The 20,028-nt window shown below is 41.3% G+C and overlaps 1 protein-coding gene, 1 long non-coding RNA gene and 23 other non-coding genes across 25 annotated transcripts in view; 24 read left to right on the top strand and 1 right to left on the bottom strand.

The window, feature by feature from the left end:
* Positions 1 to 343: 343 nt before the first annotated feature.
* On the bottom strand, positions 344 to 3,339 carry LOC122998861 (growth/differentiation factor 6-A-like). Its single transcript, XM_044375899.1, has 2 exons — positions 2,855 to 3,339; positions 344 to 1,409 (listed from the first exon to the last, which is right to left on the bottom strand). Exons 1-2 carry the CDS (start codon positions 3,183 to 3,185, stop codon positions 451 to 453), a joined length of 1,290 nt encoding a protein of 429 aa, XP_044231834.1. The 5' UTR covers positions 3,186 to 3,339; the 3' UTR covers positions 344 to 450.
* Positions 3,073 to 20,028, top strand: part of LOC122998863 — a 71,645-nt gene continuing 54,689 nt past the window's right edge. Inside the window, exon 1 of the long non-coding RNA XR_006407526.1 lies at positions 3,073 to 3,154. This is a non-coding gene — a long non-coding RNA (uncharacterized LOC122998863). The remainder of the gene's footprint in view (positions 3,155 to 20,028) is intronic.
* On the top strand, positions 4,009 to 4,149 carry LOC122999106. Its single transcript, XR_006407629.1, has one exon. It is a non-coding gene; the product is annotated as a U4 spliceosomal RNA (small nuclear RNA).
* Positions 4,720 to 4,860, top strand: LOC122999107. Its single transcript, XR_006407630.1, has one exon. It is a non-coding gene; the product is annotated as a U4 spliceosomal RNA (small nuclear RNA).
* Positions 5,432 to 5,572, top strand: LOC122999093. The gene has a single exon (XR_006407617.1). It is a non-coding gene; the product is annotated as a U4 spliceosomal RNA (small nuclear RNA).
* On the top strand, positions 6,143 to 6,283 carry LOC122999095. The gene has a single exon (XR_006407619.1). It is a non-coding gene; the product is annotated as a U4 spliceosomal RNA (small nuclear RNA).
* LOC122999091 lies at positions 6,855 to 6,995 on the top strand. Its single transcript, XR_006407616.1, has one exon. It is a non-coding gene; the product is annotated as a U4 spliceosomal RNA (small nuclear RNA).
* LOC122999047 lies at positions 7,566 to 7,706 on the top strand. Its single transcript, XR_006407576.1, has one exon. It is a non-coding gene; the product is annotated as a U4 spliceosomal RNA (small nuclear RNA).
* LOC122999090 lies at positions 8,278 to 8,418 on the top strand. Its single transcript, XR_006407615.1, has one exon. It is a non-coding gene; the product is annotated as a U4 spliceosomal RNA (small nuclear RNA).
* LOC122999088 lies at positions 8,989 to 9,129 on the top strand. Its single transcript, XR_006407613.1, has one exon. It is a non-coding gene; the product is annotated as a U4 spliceosomal RNA (small nuclear RNA).
* Positions 9,700 to 9,840, top strand: LOC122999087. The gene has a single exon (XR_006407612.1). It is a non-coding gene; the product is annotated as a U4 spliceosomal RNA (small nuclear RNA).
* Positions 10,411 to 10,551, top strand: LOC122999046. Its single transcript, XR_006407575.1, has one exon. It is a non-coding gene; the product is annotated as a U4 spliceosomal RNA (small nuclear RNA).
* On the top strand, positions 11,123 to 11,263 carry LOC122999086. Its single transcript, XR_006407611.1, has one exon. It is a non-coding gene; the product is annotated as a U4 spliceosomal RNA (small nuclear RNA).
* Positions 11,834 to 11,974, top strand: LOC122999045. The gene has a single exon (XR_006407574.1). It is a non-coding gene; the product is annotated as a U4 spliceosomal RNA (small nuclear RNA).
* LOC122999085 lies at positions 12,546 to 12,686 on the top strand. Its single transcript, XR_006407610.1, has one exon. It is a non-coding gene; the product is annotated as a U4 spliceosomal RNA (small nuclear RNA).
* Positions 13,257 to 13,397, top strand: LOC122999084. Its single transcript, XR_006407609.1, has one exon. It is a non-coding gene; the product is annotated as a U4 spliceosomal RNA (small nuclear RNA).
* LOC122999083 lies at positions 13,968 to 14,108 on the top strand. The gene has a single exon (XR_006407608.1). It is a non-coding gene; the product is annotated as a U4 spliceosomal RNA (small nuclear RNA).
* LOC122999082 lies at positions 14,679 to 14,819 on the top strand. The gene has a single exon (XR_006407607.1). It is a non-coding gene; the product is annotated as a U4 spliceosomal RNA (small nuclear RNA).
* Positions 15,390 to 15,530, top strand: LOC122999105. Its single transcript, XR_006407628.1, has one exon. It is a non-coding gene; the product is annotated as a U4 spliceosomal RNA (small nuclear RNA).
* LOC122999044 lies at positions 16,101 to 16,241 on the top strand. Its single transcript, XR_006407573.1, has one exon. It is a non-coding gene; the product is annotated as a U4 spliceosomal RNA (small nuclear RNA).
* Positions 16,804 to 16,944, top strand: LOC122999103. The gene has a single exon (XR_006407626.1). It is a non-coding gene; the product is annotated as a U4 spliceosomal RNA (small nuclear RNA).
* On the top strand, positions 17,515 to 17,655 carry LOC122999042. The gene has a single exon (XR_006407572.1). It is a non-coding gene; the product is annotated as a U4 spliceosomal RNA (small nuclear RNA).
* Positions 18,218 to 18,358, top strand: LOC122999102. Its single transcript, XR_006407625.1, has one exon. It is a non-coding gene; the product is annotated as a U4 spliceosomal RNA (small nuclear RNA).
* Positions 18,929 to 19,069, top strand: LOC122999040. The gene has a single exon (XR_006407570.1). It is a non-coding gene; the product is annotated as a U4 spliceosomal RNA (small nuclear RNA).
* Positions 19,641 to 19,781, top strand: LOC122999081. Its single transcript, XR_006407606.1, has one exon. It is a non-coding gene; the product is annotated as a U4 spliceosomal RNA (small nuclear RNA).

The raw sequence follows: 20,028 nt of genomic DNA, 5'->3' as shown, positions 1-20,028 counted from the left end.
CTATAAAGGGGATACATTTCATCATTTTCTATTAAATCAGCAAAAAATTGTTTGTGACAGCTGAGAATTTGGCAACAAAATAAAGTGCACAATAACCTATGATAATATGTCAGATCTTGTATTTTCAGTTTGCTCTGCTGCCCACAAGTGGTCATAAAACCAAAAACAAAAGAAGTAGAGTAATTTGGAAAAGGTTCAGTAATATAAAGTAAATGATTTGTTTTTATGGGGTTAAAGTTCCACCAATCTTTCAGTCTAAGTGAAGAGCTTTTTAAAAAAAAAAAAAAGAAAGAAAAAGTGGGGTGGACTATTTGATGGTGACATTTTCATATATTGGACACATGGATTTAAAATAACAAAATAAATCCTTTCATTTTGGCTTTATAACCAAAACAAACAGACACAAAACCCCAGTCCATGTAAGAGTCCGTTCAACCAGCTTCCTTTGTGCTACCGGCATCCACAGCTCTCCACCACCATGTCCTCATACTGCCTATACACCACGTTGTTGCCTGCGTCGATATACAGGATGCTGATGGGACTGAGCTTGGAGGGGACGCAGCAGCTGGATGGACTGATGTCTGGGTCCATGGAGTTCATGAGTGTTTGAATGACGGCATGGTTGGTGGGCTCCAGGTGGGAGCGCAGTGGGAAGTCACACACCCCGTCACAGTGGTGTGCTTCATAGTCCAGGGGGGCAATGATCCAGTCATCCCAGCCCAGATCTCTGAAGTTCACATGGAGGGATTTACGGCTGCATCGGATTCTCCTGCGACCAGTTTTCCCTCCATTACCACCACCAGCGGCTGCTCCTTGCCCTGTTCCACCAAATGACCGTTTGGACAGGGCCCTCTGATGCTGCCGCTGGTGCTTCTTTTCATGTTTTAGAGTCAGTTTCAAAGGCTTAGGGAGTCTGAATCCACCTGCCTCATTCTTTATCTTCTCCATTATATGATCTCTGAACAGATTGTCACTTGTATCAGTGTGCGAGAAAGCCACCAGCAAAGCTTTTTCCTGCGCTAGCCGAGTGTGACGGTCCAGTCCCAGGAGCAGCGGGTCAGCCACCTCGTTGGTCAGTTCAGACAAGGCCAGGAGGTGGAAGCAGGCCTGCAGTGGTTCTGTGGGATTCCTCTGACGGGCCTTCATGCTGGACCAGACATCAAACACCTCCCACTTGGGGAGACCGCTATCTAAAACCTCCACAGTTCGGGAATCCAAAAGCTGTCTGTTAGAGGGAGAGCAGGAGTACAGATGAATGTTGTACAGATTTCCTCCTGTTGTCAGGACAGTCAGGAGGTCTGCTGCAGGTTTCCTTAGAATTCTCAGCTCTGCCTCCACCAGCTCATCCATCCTGGGCAGACTGGACAAGTCAAAGATGTAACGCTGACCGCTCTCCCAAGATGGCTGGTCTGTGGATGAGGAGGGGGACACAGAGGATTTTAGAAATACTAATGTCAGGAAATTTCCCAAGAACAACTCCACACAACTCACTAGTCAACAGAAAAAAGAATCTTCCATATTCATTTGCTCAACTGACTTGAGCTGCAACGATTAGTTGATTAATTGATTAGTTGCAAACTATTAAATTAATCATCAACTATTTTGATAATCATTTTGAGTCATTTTTTAAGAACATTTCCAAATTCTCTGATTCCAACTTCTCAAATGTGAATATTTTCTGGTCTCTTTAGTCCTCTATGACAGTAAACTGAATATTTTTGAGTTGTGGACTGTTGGTCAGGACATTACATTACAAAATTACACAAAATCAATGGAAATCATTTTTTATAATATATTAATCATTTAAATCAAAGCAAAAATATTTTTTTCATATTGTATGCTGTTGTATGTCTTTGGGGTTTGGACTGCAGATTGCATGATATAGGGTATCATCTACAGCCCTGGAAACTTTTGATAGGCATTTCTCACAATTCTCTGGCATTTTACAAACTAAACGGCTGGAAAAAAAAACAGAATTTGTGATAAAATATCTTCTTATGTAAGACAGTATTACTAATCACTGGCTGGATACTGTTTGATCCATCCAGACAAAATTTCCTGGGAAACACTAAGTGCTCACTTCATTTAACTTTGAGCTGCGCCCAAATGCGATTTTTATGTGTGATATTTGTTTTATTCTGATGACATTATGAAGTTAGCATGACTGTGGGGAGTGCTACACTTTCCTACAGCATGTAATACTATACATCCACTTGAGCCTGAAGCCTCTACAGCAAGCAGCTGAGCCAAGAAAGGACCACCGTGTTAGTAAGTTCTGTATGTTTTTACTCTGCTTCATGCTTCAGTTTTATGATTAACATTTTGTTCATGTTTTTATATTTCAGTGGTTCCCAACCTTTTTTTTTTTTGGCCTACAACTCCTTAAAACCAAGTCTATCCTGATGCCTCCTCACAGATTGCATAGCGTGTCTATGAGATGTAAGTGATTTAACCGTTGTGATGTTCCCCTCTCAGACCGTTTAAGTTGATTACGTTTTACCTAAAAGTGTAGCTCTTTTTAACGTTGTATTGCCTATATTTTGTAAGCCTATATTATTGATACCTATATTGTTTTAATACATACATTGATACAGATAAAAGTACTATGATAAAAACTGTGCTTTTTTAGATTAAAAATAAGATAAGATAAAGTGTCAGAAACTGACAAGAAACGTTGTGTAATATGGGCAGATATTTCGCTGTTATTATTGATATAACTTTCTCCATAACTTACACCAATAACCTACATGCTGCTCAGAACCTGAGGATTCCTCACCGACTTATTAAAAATACAAAACCAGCGCCTTCCTTTCAAAAATAATAAATAACATCCTTTAGGCAAATGTCCTCTAACCTTTTCCTTGGTCCACAAAACTCGTCACTGTGTTTGCAAATCCTGCTCCACGTGAAATATGAATGTCTCTTGGTTGAAGTTTGGAGAGTGTTCGGTATAAATACAGCATGTAGTCGTGCAAAACCACCGAGCCGTTCACCGACTGATCTTTCCTCCTCATGCTGGTGTCCGTGCGCCGCGGTGAAGCGGACCTCGGGGCTCCCGTCCACCCCATCCCGACCCAGAGTGCAAACCACAGGAGAGAAGCTGCAGCCCTATCCATCTGATGCGAAGAGACAGAGTGAAATAAAAAAGCTACAGGTGAGGTTCTGAACTCGAAAAAAAATCCCATTTGGCTCGTTATTCGTTGGTTGACAGGAGGTCATCATCCTGTACTTGTAGGTTACCTGTAGACCCGCTACACAGCGCCCCCCGCCAGAGAAAATTGCTACTACTACATGTCGTAGGATGCATGATGATAACTCTTAATACATCCAATCCACATATACCACGAGCCTACAACATGGATTTGTAGTGTAATTTAATTAATTATACCAACTGATTTATGAATACACAAGTACATGGCTAGCATATAGCCTACTGTATATATACTATATTATATTTAGTTTCAGAAATGCATCACCTGTTGTGACCAGGTGCACTTTAAACTCGTAGGTGCTATCAGTATATGTTTGCAGAACCAATTTCATATTCTATGAAGTACCACAGAGACATCAGTGTGTTGTGATTTGATTCTAATGAGGCATGTAAAATTAATGTCACAATGAAAAACAAATCATACAGTAATTAAAGATAAGCTTAATAATTGTCATTTCAACATGTTTTCCATTTCTTAATGACAGTAAATAGAAGCATAAACAGGATATATATATTAATATTTTTTGTATTCCCTTCAAATATTTAAAGTTTTTGAACTGTCAGTCTTTATGCAATTTTTTTTTTTTGCATCTGTGCCTGTTTGGTAATTTCTAGGTACCAAAGGACCTCACTTGTGGTGCAGATTAGGCGGCGCAGTGCATTTTGGTGCCAATCACGTGCAACATGAACATGTCATCGATCTGACAGTACTGTACATCCGGTAAGGTTTGAGAATTGCACCACGAGCGTTGTGAGCGTTGGAGCAGGTCCACTTTTAAGTCATAGGTGTTATGGATGTCCTTGCGCAGAGGCAATTTCATAGTCTATGAAGTTCTACTGAGACGTGATTATTGCTGGTTGAAAACTTAACCCAATACCCCGCCTGGATGACTTGAAATATAGTCAGCTGTGGCAATTTTTGTTAGTCTGTAAAGAGACTTTTAATTTCTGTGAATGTTAACGTTTCCCTGAGTCTGTTAGTAGTACTTGTTTTCTCTGCCATGAATACATTTAGTTTTTTTCAGATCTTTTTGAACTGCTTTTCTAAAATGAACCAAACTTTCAATCTCTCGGAATCCTGGTTTAAAGAAACCCAGCCGTGCTAATCCTGGGTAGGCCTATCTAATTTCAAAACGAGAACTGTAGGACTCGTAAAGGTATCTGTAGTTTGTGAGTGAAAATCCTTTGCGAATCAGGGAAATACCGACATTTGTGACCTGCAAACGGCTCTCTTTGAAACTGGCCCCTGCTTTAATAGAACCCGAACATGGAAATTATGGGTATGTGGTCTGAAAAAGTAGGTTGTCCTACGTTTGTGAAATTTCTCTGTGCGACCGGGATCATAAGGTTATGGAAAAGGCGGAGTTTGTAATCAACAAGCCAATCACGTGCAACATGAACATGTCATCGACCTGACAGTACTGTACATCCGGTAAGGTTTGAGAATTGCGCCACGAGCGTTATGAGCGTTGGAGCAGGTCCACTTTTAAGTCATAGGTGTTATGGATATCCTTTCGCAGAGACAATTTCATAGTCTATGAAGTTCTACTGAGACGTGATTATTGCTGGTTGAAAACTTAACCCAATACCCCGCCTGGATGACTTGAAATATAGTCAGCTGTGGCAATTTTTGTTAGTCTCTAAGGAGACTTTTAATTTCTGTGAATGTTAACGTTTCCCTGAGTCTGTTAGTAGTACTTGTTTTCTCTGCCATGAATACATTTAGTTTTTTTTCAGATCTTTTTGAACTGGTTTTCTCCAATGAACCAAACTTTCAATCTCTCGGAATCCTGGTTTAAAGAAACCCAGCCGTGCTAATCCTGGGTAGGCCTATCTAATTTCAAAACGAGAACCGTAGGACTCGTAAATGTATCTGTAGTTTGTGAGTGAAAATCCTTTGCGAATCAGGGAAATACCGACATTTGTGACCTGCAAACGGCTCTCTTTGAAACTGGCCCCTGCTTTAATAGAACCCGAACGTGGAAATTATGGGTATGAGGTCTGAAAAAGTAGGTTGTCCTACGTTTGTGAAATTTCTCTGTGCGACCGGGATCATAAGGTTATGGAAAAGGCGGAGTTTGTAATCAACAAGCCAATCACGTGCAACATGAACATGTCATCGACCTGACAGTACTGTACATCCGGTAAGGTTTGAGAATTGCGCCACGAGCGTTGTGAGCGTTGGAGCAGGTCCACTTTTAAGTCATAGGTGTTATGGATATCCTTTCGCAGAGGCAATTTCATAGTCTATGAAGTTCTACTGAGACGTGATTATTGCTGGTTGAAAACTTAACCCAATACCCCGCCTGGATGACTTGAAATATAGTCAGCTGTGGCAATTTTTGTTAGTCTCTAAAGAGACTTTTAATTTCTGTGAATGTTAACGTTTCCCTGAGTCTGTTAGTAGTACTTGTTTTCTCTGCCATGAATACATTTAGTTTTTTTCAGATCTTTTTGAACTGGTTTTCTCCAATGAACCAAACTTTCAATCTCTCGGAATCCTGGTTTAAAGAAACCCAGCCGTGCTAATCCTGGGTAGGCCTATCTAATTTCAAAACGAGAACCGTAGGACTCGTAAATGTATCTGTAGTTTGTGAGTGAAAATCCTTTGCGAATCAGGGAAATACCGACATTTGTGACCTGCAAACGGCTCTCTTTGAAACTGGCCCCTGCTTTAATAGAACCCGAACGTGGAAATTATGGGTATGTGGTCTGAAAAAGTAGGTTGTCCTACGTTTGTGAAATTTCTCTGTGCGACCGGGATCATAAGGTTATGGAAAAGGCGGAGTTTGTAATCAACAAGCCAATCACGTGCAACATGAACATGTCATCGACCTGACAGTACTGTACATCCGGTAAGGTTTGAGAATTGCGCCACGAGCGTTGTGAGCGTTGGAGCAGGTCCACTTTTAAGTCATAGGTGTTATGGATATCCTTTCGCAGAGGCAATTTCATAGTCTATGAAGTTCTACTGAGACGTGATTATTGCTGGTTGAAAACTTAACCCAATACCCCGCCTGGATGACTTGAAATATAGTCAGCTGTGGCAATTTTTGTTAGTCTCTAAGGAGACTTTTAATTTCTGTGAATGTTAACGTTTCCCTGAGTCTGTTAGTAGTACTTGTTTTCTCTGCCATGAATACATTTAGTTTTTTTTCAGATCTTTTTGAACTGCTTTTCTCCAATGAACCAAACTTTCAATCTCTCGGAATCCTGGTTTAAAGAAACCCAGCCGTGCTAATCCTGGGTAGGCCTATCTAATTTCAAAACGAGAACCGTAGGACTCGTAAATGTATCTGTAGTTTGTGAGTGAAAATCCTTTGCGAATCAGGGAAATACCGACATTTGTGACCTGCAAACGGCTCTCTTTGAAACTGGCCCCTGCTTTAATAGAACCCGAACGTGGAAATTATGGGTATGTGGTCTGAAAAAGTAGGTTGTCCTACGTTTGTGAAATTTCTCTGTGCGACCGGGATCATAAGGTTATGGAAAAGGCGGAGTTTGTAATCAACAAGCCAATCACGTGCAACATGAACATGTCATCGACCTGACAGTACTGTACATCCGGTAAGGTTTGAGAATTGCGCCACGAGCGTTGTGAGCGTTGGAGCAGGTCCACTTTTAAGTCATAGGTGTTATGGATATCCTTTCGCAGAGGCAATTTCATAGTCTATGAAGTTCTACTGAGACGTGATTATTGCTGGTTGAAAACTTAACCCAATACCCCGCCTGGATGACTTGAAATATAGTCAGCTGTGGCAATTTTTGTTAGTCTCTAAAGAGACTTTTAATTTCTGTGAATGTTAACGTTTCCCTGAGTCTGTTAGTAGTACTTGTTTTCTCTGCCATGAATACATTTAGTTTTTTTCAGATCTTTTTGAACTGCTTTTCTCCAATGAACCAAACTTTCAATCTCTCGGAATCCTGGTTTAAAGAAACCCAGCCGTGCTAATCCTGGGTAGGCCTATCTAATTTCAAAACGAGAACCGTAGGACTCGTAAATGTATCTGTAGTTTGTGAGTGAAAATCCTTTGCGAATCAGGGAAATACCGACATTTGTGACCTGCAAACGGCTCTCTTTGAAACTGGCCCCTGCTTTAATAGAACCCGAACGTGGAAATTATGGGTATGTGGTCTGAAAAAGTAGGTTGTCCTACGTTTGTGAAATTTCTCTGTGCGACCGGGATCATAAGGTTATGGAAAAGGCGGAGTTTGTAATCAACAAGCCAATCACGTGCAACATGAACATGTCATCGACCTGACAGTACTGTACATCCGGTAAGGTTTGAGAATTGCGCCACGAGCGTTGTGAGCGTTGGAGCAGGTCCACTTTTAAGTCATAGGTGTTATGGATATCCTTGCGCAGAGGCAATTTCATAGTCTATGAAGTTCTGCTGAGACGTGATTATTGCTGGTTGAAAACTTAACCCAATACCCCGCCTGGATGACTTGAAATATAGTCAGCTGTGGCAATTTTTGTTAGTCTCTAAGGAGACTTTTAATTTCTGTGAATGTTAACGTTTCCCTGAGTCTGTTAGTAGTACTTGTTTTCTCTGCCATGAATACATTTAGTTTTTTTTCAGATCTTTTTGAACTGCTTTTCTCCAATGAACCAAACTTTCAATCTCTCGGAATCCTGGTTTAAAGAAACCCAGCCGTGCTAATCCTGGGTAGGCCTATCTAATTTCAAAACGAGAACCGTAGGACTCGTAAATGTATCTGTAGTTTGTGAGTGAAAATCCTTTGCGAATCAGGGAAATACCGACATTTGTGACCTGCAAACGGCTCTCTTTGAAACTGGCCCCTGCTTTAATAGAACCCGAACGTGGAAATTATGGGTATGTGGTCTGAAAAAGTAGGTTGTCCTACGTTTGTGAAATTTCTCTGTGCGACCGGGATCATAAGGTTATGGAAAAGGCGGAGTTTGTAATCAACAAGCCAATCACGTGCAACATGAACATGTCATCGACCTGACAGTACTGTACATCCGGTAAGGTTTGAGAATTGCGCCACGAGCGTTGTGAGCGTTGGAGCAGGTCCACTTTTAAGTCATAGGTGTTATGGATATCCTTTCGCAGAGGCAATTTCATAGTCTATGAAGTTCTACTGAGACGTGATTATTGCTGGTTGAAAACTTAACCCAATACCCCGCCTGGATGACTTGAAATATAGTCAGCTGTGGCAATTTTTGTTAGTCTCTAAAGAGACTTTTAATTTCTGTGAATGTTAACGTTTCCCTGAGTCTGTTAGTAGTACTTGTTTTCTCTGCCATGAATACATTTAGTTTTTTTCAGATCTTTTTGAACTGCTTTTCTCCAATGAACCAAACTTTCAATCTCTCGGAATCCTGGTTTAAAGAAACCCAGCCGTGCTAATCCTGGGTAGGCCTATCTAATTTCAAAACGAGAACCGTAGGACTCGTAAATGTATCTGTAGTTTGTGAGTGAAAATCCTTTGCGAATCAGGGAAATACCGACATTTGTGACCTGCAAACGGCTCTCTTTGAAACTGGCCCCTGCTTTAATAGAACCCGAACGTGGAAATTATGGGTATGTGGTCTGAAAAAGTAGGTTGTCCTACGTTTGTGAAATTTCTCTGTGCGACCGGGATCATAAGGTTATGGAAAAGGTGGAGTTTGTAATCAACAAGCCAATCACGTGCAACATGAACATGTCATCGACCTGACAGTACTGTACATCCGGTAAGGTTTGAGAATTGCGCCACGAGCGTTGTGAGCGTTGGAGCAGGTCCACTTTTAAGTCATAGGTGTTATGGATATCCTTTCGCAGAGGCAATTTCATAGTCTATGAAGTTCTACTGAGACGTGATTATTGCTGGTTGAAAACTTAACCCAATACCCCGCCTGGATGACTTGAAATATAGTCAGCTGTGGCAATTTTTGTTAGTCTCTAAAGAGACTTTTAATTTCTGTGAATGTTAACGTTTCCCTGAGTCTGTTAGTAGTACTTGTTTTCTCTGCCATGAATACATTTAGTTTTTTTGAGATCTTTTTGAACTGCTTTTCTCCAATGAACCAAACTTTCAATCTCTCGGAATCCTGGATTAAAGAAACCCAGCCGTGCTAATCCTGGGTAGGCCTATCTAATTTCAAAACGAGAACCGTAGGACTCGTAAATGTATCTGTAGTTTGTGAGTGAAAATCCTTTGCGAATCAGGGAAATACCGACATTTGTGACCTGCAAACGGCTCTCTTTGAAACTGGCCCCTGCTTTAATAGAACCCGAACGTGGAAATTATGGGTATGTGGTCTGAAAAAGTAGGTTGTCCTACGTTTGTGAAATTTCTCTGTGCGACCGGGATCATAAGGTTATGGAAAAGGCGGAGTTTGTAATCAACAAGCCAATCACGTGCAACATGAACATGTCATCGACCTGACAGTACTGTACATCCGGTAAGGTTTGAGAATTGCGCCACGAGCGTTGTGAGCGTTGGAGCAGGTCCACTTTTAAGTCATAGGTGTTATGGATATCCTTTCGCAGAGGCAATTTCATAGTCTATGAAGTTCTACTGAGACGTGATTATTGCTGGTTGAAAACTTAACCCAATACCCCGCCTGGATGACTTGAAATATAGTCAGCTGTGGCAATTTTTGTTAGTCTCTAAAGAGACTTTTAATTTCTGTGAATGTTAACGTTTCCCTGAGTCTGTTAGTAGTACTTGTTTTCTCTGCCATGAATACATTTAGTTTTTTTGAGATCTTTTTGAACTGCTTTTCTCCAATGAACCAAACTTTCAATCTCTCGGAATCCTGGTTTAAAGAAACCCAGCCGTGCTAATCCTGGGTAGGCCTATCTAATTTCAAAACGAGAACCGTAGGACTCGTAAATGTATCTGTAGTTTGTGAGTGAAAATCCTTTGCGAATCAGGGAAATACCGACATTTGTGACCTGCAAACGGCTCTCTTTGAAACTGGCCCCTGCTTTAATAGAACCCGAACGTGGAAATTATGGGTATGTGGTCTGAAAAAGTAGGTTGTCCTACGTTTGTGAAATTTCTCTGTGCGACCGGGATCATAAGGTTATGGAAAAGGCGGAGTTTGTAATCAACAAGCCAATCACGTGCAACATGAACATGTCATCGACCTGACAGTACTGTACATCCGGTAAGGTTTGAGAATTGCGCCACGAGCGTTGTGAGCGTTGGAGCAGGTCCACTTTTAAGTCATAGGTGTTATGGATATCCTTGCGCAGAGGCAATTTCATAGTCTATGAAGTTCTGCTGAGACGTGATTATTGCTGGTTGAAAACTTAACCCAATACCCCGCCTGGATGACTTGAAATATAGTCAGCTGTGGCAATTTTTGTTAGTCTCTAAGGAGACTTTTAATTTCTGTGAATGTTAACGTTTCCCTGAGTCTGTTAGTAGTACTTGTTTTCTCTGCCATGAATACATTTAGTTTTTTTTCAGATCTTTTTGAACTGCTTTTCTCCAATGAACCAAACTTTCAATCTCTCGGAATCCTGGTTTAAAGAAACCCAGCCGTGCTAATCCTGGGTAGGCCTATCTAATTTCAAAACGAGAACCGTAGGACTCGTAAATGTATCTGTAGTTTGTGAGTGAAAATCCTTTGCGAATCAGGGAAATACCGACATTTGTGACCTGCAAACGGCTCTCTTTGAAACTGGCCCCTGCTTTAATAGAACCCGAACGTGGAAATTATGGGTATGTGGTCTGAAAAAGTAGGTTGTCCTACGTTTGTGAAATTTCTCTGTGCGACCGGGATCATAAGGTTATGGAAAAGGCGGAGTTTGTAATCAACAAGCCAATCACGTGCAACATGAACATGTCATCGACCTGACAGTACTGTACATCCGGTAAGGTTTGAGAATTGCGCCACGAGCGTTGTGAGCGTTGGAGCAGGTCCACTTTTAAGTCATAGGTGTTATGGATATCCTTTCGCAGAGGCAATTTCATAGTCTATGAAGTTCTACTGAGACGTGATTATTGCTGGTTGAAAACTTAACCCAATACCCCGCCTGGATGACTTGAAATATAGTCAGCTGTGGCAATTTTTGTTAGTCTCTAAAGAGACTTTTAATTTCTGTGAATGTTAACGTTTCCCTGAGTCTGTTAGTAGTACTTGTTTTCTCTGCCATGAATACATTTAGTTTTTTTGAGATCTTTTTGAACTGCTTTTCTCCAATGAACCAAACTTTCAATCTCTCGGAATCCTGGTTTAAAGAAACCCAGCCGTGCTAATCCTGGGTAGGCCTATCTAATTTCAAAACGAGAACCGTAGGACTCGTAAATGTATCTGTAGTTTGTGAGTGAAAATCCTTTGCGAATCAGGGAAATACCGACATTTGTGACCTGCAAACGGCTCTCTTTGAAACTGGCCCCTGCTTTAATAGAACCCGAACGTGGAAATTATGGGTATGTGGTCTGAAAAAGTAGGTTGTCCTACGTTTGTGAAATTTCTCTGTGCGACCGGGATCATAAGGTTATGGAAAAGGCGGAGTTTGTAATCAACAAGCCAATCACGTGCAACATGAACATGTCATCGACCTGACAGTACTGTACATCCGGTAAGGTTTGAGAATTGCGCCACGAGCGTTGTGAGCGTTGGAGCAGGTCCACTTTTAAGTCATAGGTGTTATGGATATCCTTGCGCAGAGGCAATTTCATAGTCTATGAAGTTCTGCTGAGACGTGATTATTGCTGGTTGAAAACTTAACCCAATACCCCGCCTGGATGACTTGAAATATAGTCAGCTGTGGCAATTTTTGTTAGTCTCTAAGGAGACTTTTAATTTCTGTGAATGTTAACGTTTCCCTGAGTCTGTTAGTAGTACTTGTTTTCTCTGCCATGAATACATTTAGTTTTTTTTCAGATCTTTTTGAACTGCTTTTCTCCAATGAACCAAACTTTCAATCTCTCGGAATCCTGGTTTAAAGAAACCCAGCCGTGCTAATCCTGGGTAGGCCTATCTAATTTCAAAACGAGAACCGTAGGACTCGTAAATGTATCTGTAGTTTGTGAGTGAAAATCCTTTGCGAATCAGGGAAATACCGACATTTGTGACCTGCAAACGGCTCTCTTTGAAACTGGCCCCTGCTTTAATAGAACCCGAACGTGGAAATTATGGGTATGTGGTCTGAAAAAGTAGGTTGTCCTACGTTTGTGAAATTTCTCTGTGCGACCGGGATCATAAGGTTATGGAAAAGGCGGAGTTTGTAATCAACAAGCCAATCACGTGCAACATGAACATGTCATCGACCTGACAGTACTGTACATCCGGTAAGGTTTGAGAATTGCGCCACGAGCGTTGTGAGCGTTGGAGCAGGTCCACTTTTAAGTCATAGGTGTTATGGATATCCTTTCGCAGAGGCAATTTCATAGTCTATGAAGTTCTACTGAGACGTGATTATTGCTGGTTGAAAACTTAACCCAATACCCCGCCTGGATGACTTGAAATATAGTCAGCTGTGGCAATTTTTGTTAGTCTCTAAAGAGACTTTTAATTTCTGTGAATGTTAACGTTTCCCTGAGTCTGTTAGTAGTACTTGTTTTCTCTGCCATGAATACATTTAGTTTTTTTCAGATCTTTTTGAACTGCTTTTCTCCAATGAACCAAACTTTCAATCTCTCGGAATCCTGGTTTAAAGAAACCCAGCCGTGCTAATCCTGGGTAGGCCTATCTAATTTCAAAACGAGAACCGTAGGACTCGTAAATGTATCTGTAGTTTGTGAGTGAAAATCCTTTGCGAATCAGGGAAATACCGACATTTGTGACCTGCAAACGGCTCTCTTTGAAACTGGCCCCTGCTTTAATAGAACCCGAACGTGGAAATTATGGGTATGTGGTCTGAAAAAGTAGGTTGTCCTACGTTTGTGAAATTTCTCTGTGCGACCGGGATCATAAGGTTATGGAAAAGGTGGAGTTTGTAATCAACAAGCCAATCACGTGCAACATGAACATGTCATCGACCTGACAGTACTGTACATCCGGTAAGGTTTGAGAATTGCGCCACGAGCGTTGTGAGCGTTGGAGCAGGTCCACTTTTAAGTCATAGGTGTTATGGATATCCTTTCGCAGAGGCAATTTCATAGTCTATGAAGTTCTACTGAGACGTGATTATTGCTGGTTGAAAACTTAACCCAATACCCCGCCTGGATGACTTGAAATATAGTCAGCTGTGGCAATTTTTGTTAGTCTCTAAAGAGACTTTTAATTTCTGTGAATGTTAACGTTTCCCTGAGTCTGTTAGTAGTACTTGTTTTCTCTGCCATGAATACATTTAGTTTTTTTGAGATCTTTTTGAACTGCTTTTCTCCAATGAACCAAACTTTCAATCTCTCGGAATCCTGGATTAAAGAAACCCAGCCGTGCTAATCCTGGGTAGGCCTATCTAATTTCAAAACGAGAACCGTAGGACTCGTAAATGTATCTGTAGTTTGTGAGTGAAAATCCTTTGCGAATCAGGGAAATACCGACATTTGTGACCTGCAAACGGCTCTCTTTGAAACTGGCCCCTGCTTTAATAGAACCCGAACGTGGAAATTATGGGTATGTGGTCTGAAAAAGTAGGTTGTCCTACGTTTGTGAAATTTCTCTGTGCGACCGGGATCATAAGGTTATGGAAAAGGCGGAGTTTGTAATCAACAAGCCAATCACGTGCAACATGAACATGTCATCGACCTGACAGTACTGTACATCCGGTAAGGTTTGAGAATTGCGCCACGAGCGTTGTGAGCGTTGGAGCAGGTCCACTTTTAAGTCATAGGTGTTATGGATATCCTTTCGCAGAGGCAATTTCATAGTCTATGAAGTTCTACTGAGACGTGATTATTGCTGGTTGAAAACTTAACCCAATACCCCGCCTGGATGACTTGAAATATAGTCAGCTGTGGCAATTTTTGTTAGTCTCTAAAGAGACTTTTAATTTCTGTGAATGTTAACGTTTCCCTGAGTCTGTTAGTAGTACTTGTTTTCTCTGCCATGAATACATTTAGTTTTTTTGAGATCTTTTTGAACTGCTTTTCTCCAATGAACCAAACTTTCAATCTCTCGGAATCCTGGTTTAAAGAAACCCAGCCGTGCTAATCCTGGGTAGGCCTATCTAATTTCAAAACGAGAACCGTAGGACTCGTAAATGTATCTGTAGTTTGTGAGTGAAAATCCTTTGCGAATCAGGGAAATACCGACATTTGTGACCTGCAAACGGCTCTCTTTGAAACTGGCCCCTGCTTTAATAGAACCCGAACGTGGAAATTATGGGTATGTGGTCTGAAAAAGTAGGTTGTCCTACGTTTGTGAAATTTCTCTGTGCGACCGGGATCATAAGGTTATGGAAAAGGCGGAGTTTGTAATCAACAAGCCAATCACGTGCAACATGAACATGTCATCGACCTGACAGTACTGTACATCCGGTAAGGTTTGAGAATTGCGCCACGAGCGTTGTGAGCGTTGGAGCAGGTCCACTTTTAAGTCATAGGTGTTATGGATATCCTTTCGCAGAGGCAATTTCATAGTCTATGAAGTTCTACTGAGACGTGATTATTGCTGGTTGAAAACTTAACCCAATACCCCGCCTGGATGACTTGAAATATAGTCAGCTGTGGCAATTTTTGTTAGTCTCTAAAGAGACTTTTAATTTCTGTGAATGTTAACGTTTCCCTGAGTCTGTTAGTAGTACTTGTTTTCTCTGCCATGAATACATTTAGTTTTTTTCAGATCTTTTTGAACTGGTTTTCTCCAATGAACCAAACTTTCAATCTCTCGGAATCCTGGTTTAAAGAAACCCAGCCGTGCTAATCCTGGGTAGGCCTATCTAATTTCAAAACGAGAACCGTAGGACTCGTAAATGTATCTGTAGTTTGTGAGTGAAAATCCTTTGCGAATCAGGGAAATACCGACATTTGTGACCTGCAAACGGCTCTCTTTGAAACTGGCCCCTGCTTTAATAGAACCCGAACGTGGAAATTATGGGTATGTGGTCTGAAAAAGTAGGTTGTCCTACGTTTGTGAAATTTCTCTGTGCGACCGGGATCATAAGGTTATGGAAAAGGCGGAGTTTGTAATCAACAAGCCAATCACGTGCAACATGAACATGTCATCGACCTGACAGTACTGTACATCCGGTAAGGTTTGAGAATTGCGCCACGAGCGTTGTGAGCGTTGGAGCAGGTCCACTTTTAAGTCATAGTTGTTATGGATATCCTTTCGCAGAGGCAATTTCATAGTCTATGAAGTTCTACGGAGACGTGGTTATTGCTGGTTGAAAACTTAACCCAATACCCCGCCTGGATGACTTGAAATATAGTCAGCTGTGGCAATTTTTGTTAGTCTCTAAAGAGACTTTTAATTTCTGTGAATGTTAACGTTTCCCTGAGTCTGTTAGTAGTACTTGTTTTCTCTGCCATGAATACATTTAGTTTTTTTCAGATCTTTTTGAACTGCTTTTCTCCAATGAACCAAACTTTCAATCTCTCGGAATCCTGGTTTAAAGAAACCCAGCCGTGCTAATCCTGGGTAGGCCTATCTAATTTCAAAACGAGAACCGTAGGACTCGTAAATGTATCTGTAGTTTGTGAGTGAAAATCCTTTGCGAATCAGGGAAATACCGACATTTGTGACCTGCAAACGGCTCTCTTTGAAACTGGCCCCTGCTTTAATAGAACCCGAACGTGGAAATTATGGGTATGTGGTCTGAAAAAGTAGGTTGTCCTACGTTTGTGAAATTTCTCTGTGCGACCGGGATCATAAGGTTATGGAAAAGGCGGAGTTTGTAATCAACAAGCCAATCACGTGCAACATGAACATGTCATCGACCTGACAGTACTGTACATCCGGTAAGGTTTGAGAATTGCGCCACGAGCGTTGTGAGCGTTGGAGCAGGTCCACTTTTAAGTCATAGGTGTTATGGATATCCTTGCGCAGAGGCAATTTCATAGTCTATGAAGTTCTGCTGAGACGTGATTATTGCTGGTTGAAAACTTAACCCAATACCCCGCCTGGATGACTTGAAATATAGTCAGCTGTGGCAATTTTTGTTAGTCTCTAAGGAGACTTTTAATTTCTGTGAATGTTAACGTTTCCCTGAGTCTGTTAGTAGTACTTGTTTTCTCTGCCATGAATACATTTAGTTTTTTTTCAGATCTTTTTGAACTGGTTTTCTCCAATGAACCAAACTTTCAATCTCTCGGAATCCTGGTTTAAAGAAACCCAGCCGTGCTAATCCTGGGTAGGCCTATCTAATTTCAAAACGAGAACCGTAAATGTATCTGTAGTTTGTGAGTGAAAATCCTTTGCGAATCAGGGAAATACCGACATTTGTGACCTGCAAACGGCTCTCTTTGAAACTGGCCCCTGCTTTAATAGAACCCGAACGTGGAAATTATGGGTATGTGGTCTGAAAAAGTAGGTTGTCCTACGTTTGTGAAATTTCTCTGTGCGACCGGGATCATAAGGTTATGGAAAAGGCGGAGTTTGTAATCAACAAGCCAATCACGTGCAACATGAACATGTCATCGACCTGACAGTACTGTACATCCGGTAAGGTTTGAGAATTGCGCCACGAGCGTTGTGAGCGTTGGAGCAGGTCCACTTTTAAGTCATAGGTGTTATGGATATCCTTTCGCAGAGGCAATTTCATAGTCTATGAAGTTCTGCTGAGACGTGATTATTGCTGGTTGAAAACTTAACCCAATACCCCGCCTGGATGACTTGAAATATAGTCAGCTGTGGCAATTTTTGTTAGTCTCTAAAGAGACTTTTAATTTCTGTGAATGTTAACGTTTCCCTGAGTCTGTTAGTAGTACTTGTTTTCTCTGCCATGAATACATTTAGTTTTTTTCAGATCTTTTTGAACTGGTTTTCTCCAATGAACCAAACTTTCAATCTCTCGGAATCCTGGTTTAAAGAAACCCAGCCGTGCTAATCCTGGGTAGGCCTATCTAATTTCAAAACGAGAACCGTAGGACTCGTAAATGTATCTGTAGTTTGTGAGTGAAAATCCTTTGCGAATCAGGGAAATACCGACATTTGTGACCTGCAAACGGCTCTCTTTGAAACTGGCCCCTGCTTTAATAGAACCCGAACGTGGAAATTATGGGTATGTGGTCTGAAAAAGTAGGTTGTCCTACGTTTGTGAAATTTCTCTGTGCGACCGGGATCATAAGGTTATGGAAAAGGCGGAGTTTGTAATCAACAAGCCAATCACGTGCAACATGAACATGTCATCGACCTGACAGTACTGTACATCCGGTAAGGTTTGAGAATTGCGCCACGAGCGTTGTGAGCGTTGGAGCAGGTCCACTTTTAAGTCATAGGTGTTATGGATATCCTTGCGCAGAGGCAATTTCATAGTCTATGAAGTTCTGCTGAGACGTGATTATTGCTGGTTGAAAACTTAACCCAATACCCCGCCTGGATGACTTGAAATATAGTCAGCTGTGGCAATTTTTGTTAGTCTCTAAGGAGACTTTTAATTTCTGTGAATGTTAACGTTTCCCTGAGTCTGTTAGTAGTACTTGTTTTCTCTGCCATGAATACATTTAGTTTTTTTTCAGATCTTTTTGAACTGGTTTTCTCCAATGAACCAAACTTTCAATCTCTCGGAATCCTGGTTTAAAGAAACCCAGCCGTGCTAATCCTGGGTAGGCCTATCTAATTTCAAAACGAGAACCGTAAATGTATCTGTAGTTTGTGAGTGAAAATCCTTTGCGAATCAGGGAAATACCGACATTTGTGACCTGCAAACGGCTCTCTTTGAAACTGGCCCCTGCTTTAATAGAACCCGAACGTGGAAATTATGGGTATGTGGTCTGAAAAAGTAGGTTGTCCTACGTTTGTGAAATTTCTCTGTGCGACCGGGATCATAAGGTTATGGAAAAGGCGGAGTTTGTAATCAACAAGCCAATCACGTGCAACATGAACATGTCATCGACCTGACAGTACTGTACATCCGGTAAGGTTTGAGAATTGCGCCACGAGCGTTGTGAGCGTTGGAGCAGGTCCACTTTTAAGTCATAGGTGTTATGGATATCCTTTCGCAGAGGCAATTTCATAGTCTATGAAGTTCTGCTGAGACGTGATTATTGCTGGTTGAAAACTTAACCCAATACCCCGCCTGGATGACTTGAAATATAGTCAGCTGTGGCAATTTTTGTTAGTCTCTAAAGAGACTTTTAATTTCTGTGAATGTTAACGTTTCCCTGAGTCTGTTAGTAGTACTTGTTTTCTCTGCCATGAATACATTTAGTTTTTTTCAGATCTTTTTGAACTGGTTTTCTCCAATGAACCAAACTTTCAATCTCTCGGAATCCTGGTTTAAAGAAACCCAGCCGTGCTAATCCTGGGTAGGCCTATCTAATTTCAAAACGAGAACCGTAGGACTCGTAAATGTATCTGTAGTTTGTGAGTGAAAATCCTTTGCGAATCAGGGAAATACCGACATTTGTGACCTGCAAACGGCTCTCTTTGAAACTGGCCCCTGCTTTAATAGAACCCGAACGTGGAAATTATGGGTATGTGGTCTGAAAAAGTAGGTTGTCCTACGTTTGTGAAATTTCTCTGTGCGACCGGGATCATAAGGTTATGGAAAAGGCGGAGTTTGTAATCAACAAGCCAATCACGTGCAACATGAACATGTCATCGACCTGACAGTACTGTACATCCGGTAAGGTTTGAGAATTGCGCCACGAGCGTTGTGAGCGTTGGAGCAGGTCCACTTTTAAGTCATAGGTGTTATGGATATCCTTGCGCAGAGGCAATTTCATAGTCTATGAAGTTCTGCTGAGACGTGATTATTGCTGGTTGAAAACTTAACCCAATACCCCGCCTGGATGACTTGAAATATAGTCAGCTGTGGCAATTTTTGTTAGTCTCTAAGGAGACTTTTAATTTCTGTGAATGTTAACGTTTCCCTGAGTCTGTTAGTAGTACTTGTTTTCTCTGCCATGAATACATTTAGTTTTTTTTCAGATCTTTTTGAACTGCTTTTCTCCAATGAACCAAACTTTCAATCTCTCGGAATCCTGGTTTAAAGAAACCCAGCCGTGCTAATCCTGGGTAGGCCTATCTAATTTCAAAACGAGAACCGTAGGACTCGTAAATGTATCTGTAGTTTGTGAGTGAAAATCCTTTGCGAATCAGGGAAATACCGACATTTGTGACCTGCAAACGGCTCTCTTTGAAACTGGCCCCTGCTTTAATAGAACCCGAACGTGGAAATTATGGGTATGTGGTCTGAAAAAGTAGGTTGTCCTACGTTTGTGAAATTTCTCTGTGCGACCGGGATCATAAGGTTATGGAAAAGGCGGAGTTTGTAATCAACAAGCCAATCACGTGCAACATGAACATGTCATCGACCTGACAGTACTGTACATCCGGTAAGGTTTGAGAATTGCGCCACGAGCGTTGTGAGCGTTGGAGCAGGTCCACTTTTAAGTCATAGGTGTTATGGATATCCTTTCGCAGAGGCAATTTCATAGTCTATGAAGTTCTACTGAGACGTGATTATTGCTGGTTGAAAACTTAACCCAATACCCCGCCTGGATGACTTGAAATATAGTCAGCTGTGGCAATTTTTGTTAGTCTCTAAAGAGACTTTTAATTTCTGTGAATGTTAACGTTTCCCTGAGTCTGTTAGTAGTACTTGTTTTCTCTGCCATGAATACATTTAGTTTTTTTCAGATCTTTTTGAACTGGTTTTCTCCAATGAACCAAACTTTCAATCTCTCGGAATCCTGGTTTAAAGAAACCCAGCCGTGCTAATCCTGGGTAGGCCTATCTAATTTCAAAACGAGAACCGTAGGACTCGTAAATGTATCTGTAGTTTGTGAGTGAAAATCCT

The sequence above is a fragment of the Thunnus albacares genome, chromosome 15 (assembly GCF_914725855.1).
Source record: "Thunnus albacares chromosome 15, fThuAlb1.1, whole genome shotgun sequence".
NCBI lineage: Eukaryota > Metazoa > Chordata > Actinopteri > Scombriformes > Scombridae > Thunnus > Thunnus albacares.
Note: the sequence above shows the minus strand (reverse complement) of the source record. Positions and strands in the feature narration are given on the sequence as shown.